Source organism: Argopecten irradians, chromosome 2 (assembly GCF_041381155.1).
Source record: "Argopecten irradians isolate NY chromosome 2, Ai_NY, whole genome shotgun sequence".
NCBI lineage: Eukaryota > Metazoa > Mollusca > Bivalvia > Pectinida > Pectinidae > Argopecten > Argopecten irradians.
The window spans coordinates 47,036,140-47,048,153 of NC_091135.1; the positions used below are offsets into that span (position 1 = coordinate 47,036,140).

At 35.9% G+C, this 12,014-nt stretch overlaps 1 protein-coding gene across 1 annotated transcript; it reads left to right on the plus strand.

Annotated features, from left to right (window-relative positions):
* Positions 1-3,517: 3,517 nt before the first annotated feature.
* Positions 3,518-6,482, plus strand: LOC138315718 (ER membrane protein complex subunit 4-like). The gene is made up of 5 exons (XM_069256953.1): positions 3,518-3,634; positions 4,183-4,309; positions 4,470-4,623; positions 5,048-5,205; positions 5,566-6,482. The coding sequence occupies exons 1-5, from the start codon at positions 3,576-3,578 to the stop codon at positions 5,599-5,601; spliced, it is 534 nt and encodes a 177-aa protein (XP_069113054.1). The 5' UTR covers positions 3,518-3,575; the 3' UTR covers positions 5,602-6,482.
* Positions 6,483-12,014: the final 5,532 nt, after the last annotated feature.

A 12,014-nucleotide genomic window follows, 5' to 3' on the forward strand; every position in this document is an offset into this window, starting at 1 on the left:
GAGTATGTATAATGTTTCATAAAAAAATCTTCTGGAAAATCTAAGGGCTTGGAAAGAGTAAACATTATCTAGATTAGAACAAGCTGAAACTCTCGGTGTTGCGACAACAGAACTAGTTATTCCCACTCTTATCTGCAAAACTTCATGCAAATGTACTTACCGACTGCCGCAGTTTCCTCCATAGTGACTATTGACAGCTGAAATTCTGTCAACAAACAGTAGTGATTTCCCTAGCCTACATGACCTTTTTTCGTAGTCGTAGTATTACTAAAACAATTTTATCTGATAGGCAAAGACAAAATGTCTGATTTTCAGTAGATGTCTGCTACTTCTGGAGATACAATAATGTATTAAGCAGCACATCTCATCTGATCACATCAAAGTATTGACGATAGGCGCGGATAATTATACCCACTATTGATTCTTCGGTGGTAAGTATCACTGCCCTTATATTTAACATTGGAAAAATGGTAGGCTCTGTACATACAATTTGTTCATGAGAATGTGGATAACACGCGCACGTGCGGGAGAAACAATTAGCGGGAAAGTAGCTGAAACTACGTAAGTTTACACAAGTGGCAAAATATCTATTGCTTGTATGATTAGTTCTAGTTCTAGTTCTAACGTGTTCTTGCCTACTGCAACAGAATGAAGATTGTGCAAGTTGGGTGTGGCAAGGCTTGTGTGTGAAAGATTAATTGTATTTGTATTTTGATAGTCCAGTCTTGAAGGAGGAGAGGGTAGCACCGAGGGTTGCTAATTCGATAGGGAGAGAATTCACGTTGGATATGGTGTGTGGAAAAAAATCTTTACGTGTGGAGGTTTTACAGGAGAGAGTTTGGAAAGAGAGTGGATGAGAGTGTCTGGACAGTCGATTGAGTGGTTTTAGGAATGATGTGCGGATGACTGTCTGTTAATGAACTATTTTAAACATGGTTGTCAGACGAGAATCGCAGCGTCGGTCTGCCAGGCAGCGCCATTGCAAATGGTCCAACATGTTGCCAACACTTGATGTATTCCTGTGGCGACTGGTTACAAATCTGGCGGCCCGGCGCTGCACCATCTCAATATGATCTATGTCCTTTTTCAAATGTGGGTCCCATACTGAACTGGCGTATTCCAGCTTCGGGCGGACCAGGGCTAAGTAGACAGGTCTTTTCCTTGAACTTGGTGGAGGAGATTTTCAAGTTACGCCTCAGAAAACCGAGGGAACTGTTCGCACAGTTAGTAATATTACCAACATGTGCCCCCCACTTCAGGTCGGGGTAATCGTGACGATCAGGATGAAACGCCATTCTCCATCTGCTTTCTAAACTGGCGAGAATGTCTAGGTCTTTTTGCAGGGCGATGGCATCACTAGTGGATGTAACTGCAAATACATTATCGTATCGTCTGCAAAAAGCCTGACAGAGGAGGAGATTCCGTCAGCAATATCATTTATGTAGAATAAAAATAGGCTGGGTCCTAGGACTGACCCTTGAGGTGCACCAGACTTAACAGGTACAGTGTCAGATGATTCACCATCTAGTACAACAGTTTGTGATCTGCCAATAAGGAAGTTTTTGATCCATGTATTTGGTCTTACCTTGGATACCATACTGATGTAGCTTATGGACCAGGAGATGGTGACTAACCTTATCAAAGACTTTACTGAAATCCATGATAAGTACATCAGTTTGTTTACCGAAATCTAAATTTTGGAAACATCATCAACAAATTCTAAAAGTTGGGATTCACATGAGCGTTTTTGGCGGAAGCCATGCTGTAGAGGATAGAGTATGTTATGCTCATCAGCATGCTTCATAATGTTCGAAACTACAATATGCTCTTGAAGTGTTTTACATATGGGGAAAAATTATTTTGGGTCAATCAAGAACGATGGAAGTAGATTTTAGATAAGATATACACGTGTATGTACAATATACAAATGTAGCTGCCTCAGTCTAAAAAAGGAGTAATTGAAAGATAAAATATAATCCCATTCAATACATTCTGATAAGTACGGTGGCTGGGAGCGGACATGAATTAAATAAAATTATTGCGTTCGAACGAAATATTATTGCGTGGGAACGAAATATTATTGCGTGGGAACGAAATATTATTGCGTTCGAACGAAATATTATTGTGTGCGAACGAAATATTATTGCGTTCGAACGAAGTATTATTGCGTGCGAACGAAATATTATTGCGTTCGAACGAAATAAATATTTCGTGTTATTTCGTGGGAACGAAATAATTATTGCGTGGGAACGAAATATCAACGGTTTACCTTTGGCTATTTCAAATGTGGCAGTCTGCAATTTCATATCAATATTCTTTGTAATTGGTCATTTAAAGTGGTTTTGTGTAAACCTTCTTAATTAGGTATATTTTATAAAGTACATTTTGCTTCGAAACCATTAATTTAAAGTTTATTGCATGTAATATTTGGATTTGTATTCTATTTCGGTATTTGCCTTCAATGATTTGCATTAAAATTGTAGAGAAAGTCATGTAAATTCATTGTTTTACTTTTTAAAATAGTTGAGTAAGTATTGATACAAAACAACTTTCGTTGTAACACAATTGCACACATTCAAATGGAAATATTGAAGCATAATGTATTAAAGTCATATACACAGTAATATAAATGCACATATAATGCTTTTATTTACGGCAGCGTGTTAGGACCAATATATAGTTTTATTTATCATGTCCATACAGATTATTATCTTGTACGTTTAACTTAGTATCTTTTTAGTATCTATTGTCACAGTATCGTGTACATTTGTACGTACGTATGCACAAACACTTATCTTGTACGTCTGTACGTACATCGTTGTATCATGTACGTACAACCTAGTATCTTGTACCTACAAATTATTATCTTGTACGTACAACTTCATATCTTAAAAATTATTACAATATCTTGTACGTACAAGTTTATATACTAAGTTGTTCATATGTACAAGATACTATATATATATATATGCTGTACGTACAAGATAGATACAATTATAGACATGTATAGTGTCCCCTGTACGCCATCATAGGTACGTGTATTTCATTAGATATATAAAGTATAATACAATAAACAAGACTCTAAATCGTTAAAAATAAGGAAAACATCTTTTTTAGATAAGGTGCCGTTTCATAAATTGTAGGCCATATCTTAATCATATTACTACGGTGGCATGATTACTGTCATATCATCCATGTATGATAATGAGTTCAATAGTTATTTCGTTTGAACGCAATAATTATTTCGTTCGCACGCTCGCACGCAATAATTATTTCGTTCGAACGCAATAATATTTCGTTCGCACGCAATAGTATTTCGTTCCCACGCAATAATATTTCGTTACCAAGCAGTAATATTTCGTTCGAACGCAATAGTATTTCGTTCCCACGCAAAAATATATCGTTCGAACGCAATAATTTTATTTATTTCATGTCCGCTCCCAGCCACCGTAGATATCCGATGTAAATGCAGAAATTACCAGACACCGACCAAAGGGAGATAATTCATATTAGTCATACGCAATCGGAAATCTTCTTTATTGGAGGGGAATTAAGTCACGGCAGAAACGTGAAACATGGCATCAAGTAGAAAAAGAGGTTTTCATAAATGGACGATTGATTTTACAGGTTATCGGTAGGTTTTAATCTTTCTTAACTGATTCTTTTGTATTTTACGTATCATCTTCACTGTTCTATACACGACAATTGCTCAGAATATCCACGAATCGGACATTAACTAGCAGTTGCATCTTGATCATGAAGCTGACATTTTGTGAAACCACATAGGTGCTTCAAACACTTGTGGAAAGCATCAAAGGCGTGTTTTTGTTCCACAAACTCGGCATTAATACATTGGTCTTTAAAAGTTTCTATTTGCACATGTGACTGTACTTATTAATATGGGAACTGATTATGATCACCGTAAAATAAATTTTCCGTTTGACAACATTTGTGTAAAAATTTTAAGATAAAACACGGTCACCTTTGCTCTTTTGAAGATATGAGAAGTCTGTAAAATATGTTTTATGAGTGTTATTAAATATTCTTATTTTTGTCAAGTTTCGGATTCCTGTGTTACATATATTTCTGGTTAAAATATAGTTTAATTTTGACAATATGATTACTTAAATCTTGTAGTCTTTTGGAAGCTGTGTCATGTTGAATATTAATTTCTGTTTAAAGGAAATCGGACCGTCAATTGCTGATTCATCAGAATACAGAATTAAAACCACCACTTGGGTTCAATGAAAACCTTGTTAGTGTTCAGGATCACAGCAGCAAGGATTCTGATCAGAAACTTATTGATAAGGTAAGAACCATAGCTAGTAGAATTTACAAAATATAACGAAATGAAAGATAGTACCAGTGATGAATATAGAAAAATTATAAATGCAAGGCATAAAATATTGATCAGTAATACAGTATCGAGTGTTTCTGTGTTACTGTGGATTGTTTATATGATTTTGTAGCGATCATGGGAAATAGCCCTAGGACCACTGAAACAGATACCAATGAATTTCTTCATCATGTGGATGGCTGGGAACACCATTTCAATCTTCCCTATCATGATGGTGGGCATGATGTTCTTCAAACCGATCCAGGCACTTATCTCCATTCAGACTAGTAAGTCTCTTAGCTGTAACAGTAAAGATAACAACAGAAGGATTTTTACCACTGTCTAGTGTATCCAAGCTGAAGCTATATTATTTATCACAGTATGTTAGCTTGTAGAGTAGTCTCCCCTTGGATAAGACCCTGTTTGGTCTCTCCAACTAACTTGGTATGATAATATACCATATGTCATATACCCTGTCACGCTATCAACCCTATCAATTCAATCTACTCCGATATGTTATAAAAATAGCATTTTTTGTAAATCGATGGGGCTGTGATGCCTTAGTTGTTAAGGTGTACATGTTTCCACATATAACCATATGTCCATCTCAATTTCTGTAGCTGCCTGCACACACTGATTATGTTGGTGGTTATTAGGTACTTTGGTCTGCTGTAAATATAATGGTACGTCATTCTTGATTCTTTGTTTCAGCATTTAATGTTATTGAAGGGACCAAGACCATATTACAGAAGTTTGTTTATTTGATTGGTAATGTTGTCTGTCTGGGATTGGCTGTTTATAAATGTCAGGTGATGGGCCTCCTACCTACACATTCCTCTGATTGGCTGGCATTTGTGGAACCTCAACAGGTAAAACTTAACATCTTCAATTCAATTGTTATGACTTAGGATAACTGTCACTATAAACTCATTTACCCCAGAATGACTTCAAATGTGTCTCCTGAGGTGAATGTGGTAATAAAATCGAAATATTAAAAATTATGATATCAGTGGGGAAATCAAAGCAAGACTAAAGCAAAGATATCAACAAATTTGTTTTGTTAACTTCATTGTTAAAGTTTGATAAATCATTTTGCATTAATTTACAAGAATACAAATAAAACTACATGTATTTTTTGAAGGACTGATTTAAATGAAAAGCTTTTACTGGTAAAGTAAAACTATTCCATTGAAAAGTTGTGAACTGCACATTGCACTTTTATTTTTCAGAGAATGGAGTGGTCAGGTGGCGGTATGGTGTTATAATCTGTGTGTTGTATTTGTTGTTACCTGTATGTGATTTTACCCTGGAGACCAACAGACCGAGTTATGGGTGCTAGCCAAACATCCAGCTGCTAGAGGACAGCTTTACACGGCCGAGGGATATCAGAGTCTCTGTTCTGAAACACCCTACATTTAGTATTCTAGAAAAAACTTGATGTAAGGATTATTACATTGCTTGTCATTTACTTCTTAGCAATTTATAGATTTCTTAAAGTTGTTTAATGTTGGTTTCATTATGGTAACTTTAATTTGAAAATATGATTTAGAAGGACATCTATTTATATCACAAAAGAGTGTAAAAATGATGGGTTACGTTTTAGGATCTAGGATAAGAAAATTAAGGGAAAACTTTCTTGTCATATTTTTACAAAAATGTTCAAAGTCAGAAATATTGTTCAGCGATATTATATCTATTGGTGTTGTAATGTGCAATAAAAACAAAGAAACCATGTATTAGCTTGCTACCAAAGGTGGAGTAACTACTAACTTAACATCAATCTAGAGTACAGGTTTACTACAAGTCATTTAAAATACATGAAGTATTACCTGGATTTTGGAGTGTGTCAAATCCTTCATCAGATTGTTATCAATACTTAATTTTGAAAAAGTTACATTCATATTCTACAAAAGATATAATTTTCAATGTAAATCTGAAAAATGTATATGGCATGAAATTAACTACAGCAGTATTTAGATTTATACTAAGTTATCTGAACGACTTGTCTGTATTATTAATGCATGTACCGGGTATGCAGAAAAATCAAGTTTGTTTTGACAAGGGTATTGAGTCAAGAGCTAGAATCAACCTTTAATTATAATGTAAATAGTTTGCCTGTTTCTCAATAAAACAAACACTTCAAATATCTATGTTTTCTGGTCTTTCTAAACTGTAAAACTTTTCAAAAAACTTCATCCTTTATTAATTTTGTATGACTAGTGATATTGACATCTGTTAAATGTCATCAAAATTTCGATGAACTGCCAAAGATGCTGTCAAGTTGAGGTAACCGAGTCCAAAGCTACCACCCAGCAGTAATATACATATATGTATATAATGTTGATAAAACCTCAGCAAAAAAAGTTTAGAATATGACTTGTTGATAAATATACACTTATCGTAAGATTAAAAAAAGAATTGTTAATTATTTTAATTCCTTTATCAGGAACAAAACATCGAAACAAATTTCGAAGTTCAGTACACGGTACAATTGTACTAATGTTTCCAACTAACTATACTCCTACGTACGTATCCATTCAGGCTACCTATGGAGTATGGACAGATTTATGACCAGCCTGAGTTTATTGTGTGTATCATACACATGCACGTCCTGTGTGGATTATGATGTATTAAAATATTCCAACAAGGAATGCTAAGGATTGATCACCGTGGATACTAATGATCAGAACCTCTCGGTTTTATTGGGGGATGAATTATGTTAGAAACGACTGCTTCTTTAATATCGTTGGAAAAAAGCATAAGGATATGTTGACACAGTAACGATAATCAATCTACGAATTGATTAATTGAAGGGAAATATATATATATATATATATATATATATATATATATAAAGGTTTGTACCATGGTCTACCAAAAGGTATCGCATATGTACTGGGAGTCAAATGAAACGCCTACGATATCTATATCCGTACAGTTGTGTATCTTTAATACTATCAAATATTTCGATTGCTGTTTTGATTTCGAAGTTCGCACTTGCTGTAGTAGTTTTTGTATATCGAATACAATTAGATAACCCCAAAACACCAGTATTACACCAACACTTTAAACGACAATGGAGTTTGACCGACTTTTTATCACAGGAGGAATATCCGTTGAACGCGGGAACAATCTTCAGTTGTCCAGGCGAAGCAGGATAGAGAGAAAGCCATGTTTTATTTTTCAAAATAAAACTTTTGTGTTAACTTTATAGAAAAGATCCTGCAGAATTTGGACATAAGTCACGAAAATTGTAACGGACATCAGACATGATTCAATGTTGGGTTGATGTGCAGTCAGCAGATGTAGGATATTTTTGGCCTGTATGCAACGTGCCAAGACACTGATGTCGTCTTGGAGATGATAGGTTAACTAACTTCTTCTCTCCTCTTGAGACATAAATATACACTTACCTGTCAGCAGGCACGGTAAATCTCTCGTCGTCCCCAGTTTTATGGTTGCCCAAATGTTACTATATACGTGTGTACATACGAATTCCAGGTGCACATATGTGGTAGTCAGTTCAAAACGTTCGATTCCAAGACACATTACAATAACATGAATAACATTTTTAGCATTCAGATATATTTTGATTAAAAAAAACCCAACAAATATATATATATGTATAAAAAAATATGGTGCATTCGTTTTTGCTTTAGGCACCAACGCTTTGGAAATGAATGATTATCGAAATAAGAAATGCATAATTTTCCAACTTGATAAAAAGCTCATTTTTCTGATCGCCGCTAATCAATGTTCACGAGGTTTCGATATTTACGTGAAATGCAATAACACTTTTTGTGAAAAATTTATTAAATGGTAAATAATAATTGGAAAGCTTCAGATGTAATCACACTCTGGTGGTTTCATGTTTTCATTCTCGATACTTCATTGGTTACTATCACTGACGTTATATCCATCCTAGACTATCTCATAGTGAAACTGAAGACAGCAGAAAACACAGGTAAATTGGTCCTTTGATGTACATCAAAAGAATCTCGATTAAACGATACACTATGATTGACTGTGTGGCTTTAAAGTTGGGCGTCACTCTCTCTCTCTGTAATCTTCAAAGGTCTCTGCAAGGCTATGATTGGTCAGTTTTCTTCCTTCTGAACAATTTTCTGTTTTACTATGAGATAGTTCAGAGGTGGATATAGCGGCAGTCATAATAACCCCTGGAGTATCGACGATGCTACAGAACTGATCCTCTTAAGGCCCGGTCCCACAGGCGTTTAGGAAGATTTGCGAATGTATTGCGCAAAAAATTGGCTGATATTCGTTGAACATACGCAATATTCGTTAATCGTACTTGTATCTGTCGCCCAACATCCGCACACGTCCGCAATTATCCGCAGAGTCATGTTTTTCCGTTCCCAGGATTTTTGAACTACACAAAATTTTGATATCGGAAATCAATCGCATTAAATACGCTATTCGTACGCAATACATACTCAATACATGCTTACTATATGCGCTGTATATCCGCTGTTATTCGTTGATATCCGCAACTGACTGGGTTTTGCGGCTTTATAGCGAACTGGGACAGTGTGTAAAGCGAACGGGTAGCGTACCTATCACGTTGACAACACGAATTAAAATAATTTGTAGCGAATGCATATTGAGTTCAACGTTTGCATTGCGTCTGTTTTAAATTTGATTTGAGAATAATTTGCGAATGTATAACAAACGTGTTGCGTAAACCAAAACTACTGTATAAATATGGCAAAAATCGACATATTTCTCTATTATTTCCTGTCCGTCGAGAAGTACAGGTGTAATAATGGGTCATCGGTAATAATACCAATGCAGCGTAACAATGGTATCCAACAACATATTAATCTACTTGTTCAAGTCATGAAATTGTTTCAAAGACAGAAAAGAAAACGTTGTCTGCTTTGATTTGAATTTGAATTACATTGGACCTTCTTTGTATCTGGAGGAGGTAGGATGAAAGTTGCAACTTGCTTATCTTTGTTGCAGTCGTGTTGTTGTGAAAAGCGATACCGAAAGGCCCGAGCGCGCTTCTTTTACCTCTGTAATTCAGATGCCTTACATGCGCAATACAACCGTTCTATCCGCTACATCTGCGCAATGCATTATTAATAGATTCGAAATACTCAATATATGCGTTATATATTCGTAATTGTTTGTTACGTATCCGCATTGTTGGATAATCTTACCGATTGTACACCTCACGGGAAAGCGTCCGTTATCGTATTCGCTTGTATTCCTGAAATATCCGCATTTGTTCATAATAAATTCGCAGAACGTTATTAATATATCCGTTATTTATACTTGAAACTTCGTTATTTTAAGCCAATTTTGTTGCGGATGACAACGAACGGCCAAAATTTATAAAATAATTCATCCGTAATTAATCCGCTCTTCAGTGGGACCGGGCCTTAAAGTTGTATTGCTGCTAATTTCACTGTAACGATATGTAACTTAAACATTTGATATTTAAACATTTACATGTAACTTGATGATTTAGCTCCCCAAAAGCATATGCTGGCCTTATAAGAGAGCCGAAATCTAGGAATCATATATTCCTGGTTTTGAATAAAGCGCCTTCAATCACCGCCATGTTCAGTGACTTCGGGTTTTGTCGGATTCCTAATCGTTTCACGTGACTGACGTTCGACACGACCTGCACGTGGTGAGCCAGGTAACTAACGTAAGCACACATGTGTTTGTTAACGTTTTCCTTCTGGCCTATATGAGCAAATCATGCTAGTATATGTCCACAGATTGAGTATTTGAAACATCCAATTTACACATTACCGTAAAATGTTGTGTGTATCAAATATTGTAATGTGCGAGCATTATTTTCTTTGTAGATAGAGTCTGATGAGGTCGACCACATATTTTGTTTATGGAAAATTGTTGATATTTTCTCTTGGTTTCACAACTCTCGTTTTACTTCGAGATTGTCGCGACGATGTTCGGAAGAGTTCGGAATGATTCGGCATCTTTCGAGCCTATTTTTCACGTGTACACGTTAAAAAGATTTTCTACTTTTATAATTAAAGATACTTCCAGTGCTGCAACTTTATAAAAAGTGGTAAAATTAGAAAGTTTAAACCTCAGACAGACGGAGAAAAATATGTATAACACTTAAACAGTTTTCACTATGACAAAAAGAGCGAAAGTTATAGACCATACAACTTTAAAGCTGGCTAGTAGTTAGCAGGCAGACAAATAACAGGAACCATTCTGGAAACTCCATTGTATCTGTGCCATGATACAGATCCCAAAGTTAGAAGAAATATCTGAGATAAAAGATACATCATGCTGTTTCACTGTCACAATTCAATTCTCATGTGGTCGGTATCTACATACATTGTTATGTAGGTTTTAGTCTATCTGGTGTCGCTAAATCTTCAATTTAATGCCACCGTCCTAAACCGACCTTACTTTATAGAATTTTAAGTACCGTCAACCAAAATTTCGTATTTGCTTTCCCATTGCACGTACGAAAACATCTAAATTAGACACCTTTTTTCATCAATTGTTATCTTCACATTACGTCTCCCTTGACCTTGATATAACCTCATTCTCGGGAATGGTCGCGGCTATGGGCCGAGCTCCCGCTTCTAAAGAACTACTACCAGGTAGTCCGTCTACCCAAATGTTTTCTGTTTTCTACAACAGGAACGATATTCTCCCTGTTGCAAGGAGGGTATATTGTACCGAATACCCTTGGCTAGTTGAACCGCATTTCAATCCCTATCCTCAAATCCAGCTGATATAAGTCATAACTTGATATATTCATTTTATATTTTTCATGAATACAACCATACGTGCCATTATTACAAAGGTTTAGTTATCCTTTATTAGAGCATTCCAAAAGCTTGTTACCGTGCATGTCTGTATTCAAAAAGATTGGTTACCCTGCATGGCAGCATTCCAAAAGCTTGTTACCATGCATGTCTGTATTCAAAAAGATTGGTTACCCTGCATGGCAGCATTCCAAAAGCTTGGTTATAACATGCGTGCCAGCATTCCAAAGGCTTGTCTACAATGCGTGTCAGTATCCCAAAAGCTTGGTTTCCATGGATGCTAGTTTTCGAAAAGCTTGGTAACAAGTTATTCCAAAGGGTTGTTAAAATGCATCATGCATGACAACATACGAAAAGCTTGACTACCGTGCATGCATGTATTCCAAAGGCTTCGTTACCATGTATACCAGTATTCCAGAAGCTTGGTTATCATGTATGCCATCTCCAAAAGGCTTTGCGACCATACACGCAGATAATAGTGATGCTTAATTACCATGCAACAATGCTCTTTTCGAAAGCCTTAGTTACCATGCAAGTGACGCCTATCAGCTTTCTATTGTTTTAATGACCATGCAAGTCATTATTGCAATGGCTGATAAACTAGGCTACAGAAATTTAAGGTTCTTTCAAACGATCGGTACCAGCTTCTGGTCGAATAAACTATTTGAGGTTTTTTTCTGTAATGTTATATGTATGATATCCAATAATATCTAAACTAGCGACAGAATGGCAAAGTAAGTAGATTTTCCTTTATGACTCTATCACAGGTTAGGGGATGGTAGTAAAACTGTCACTTTTCTGTCACTAAGGCCGACCATTTTCGAGCCCTGGATGACGCGCCAGTATGTACAAACGCGTCAGTTTGATGTCTCAGCGTGTGGAAATGAATATAATGA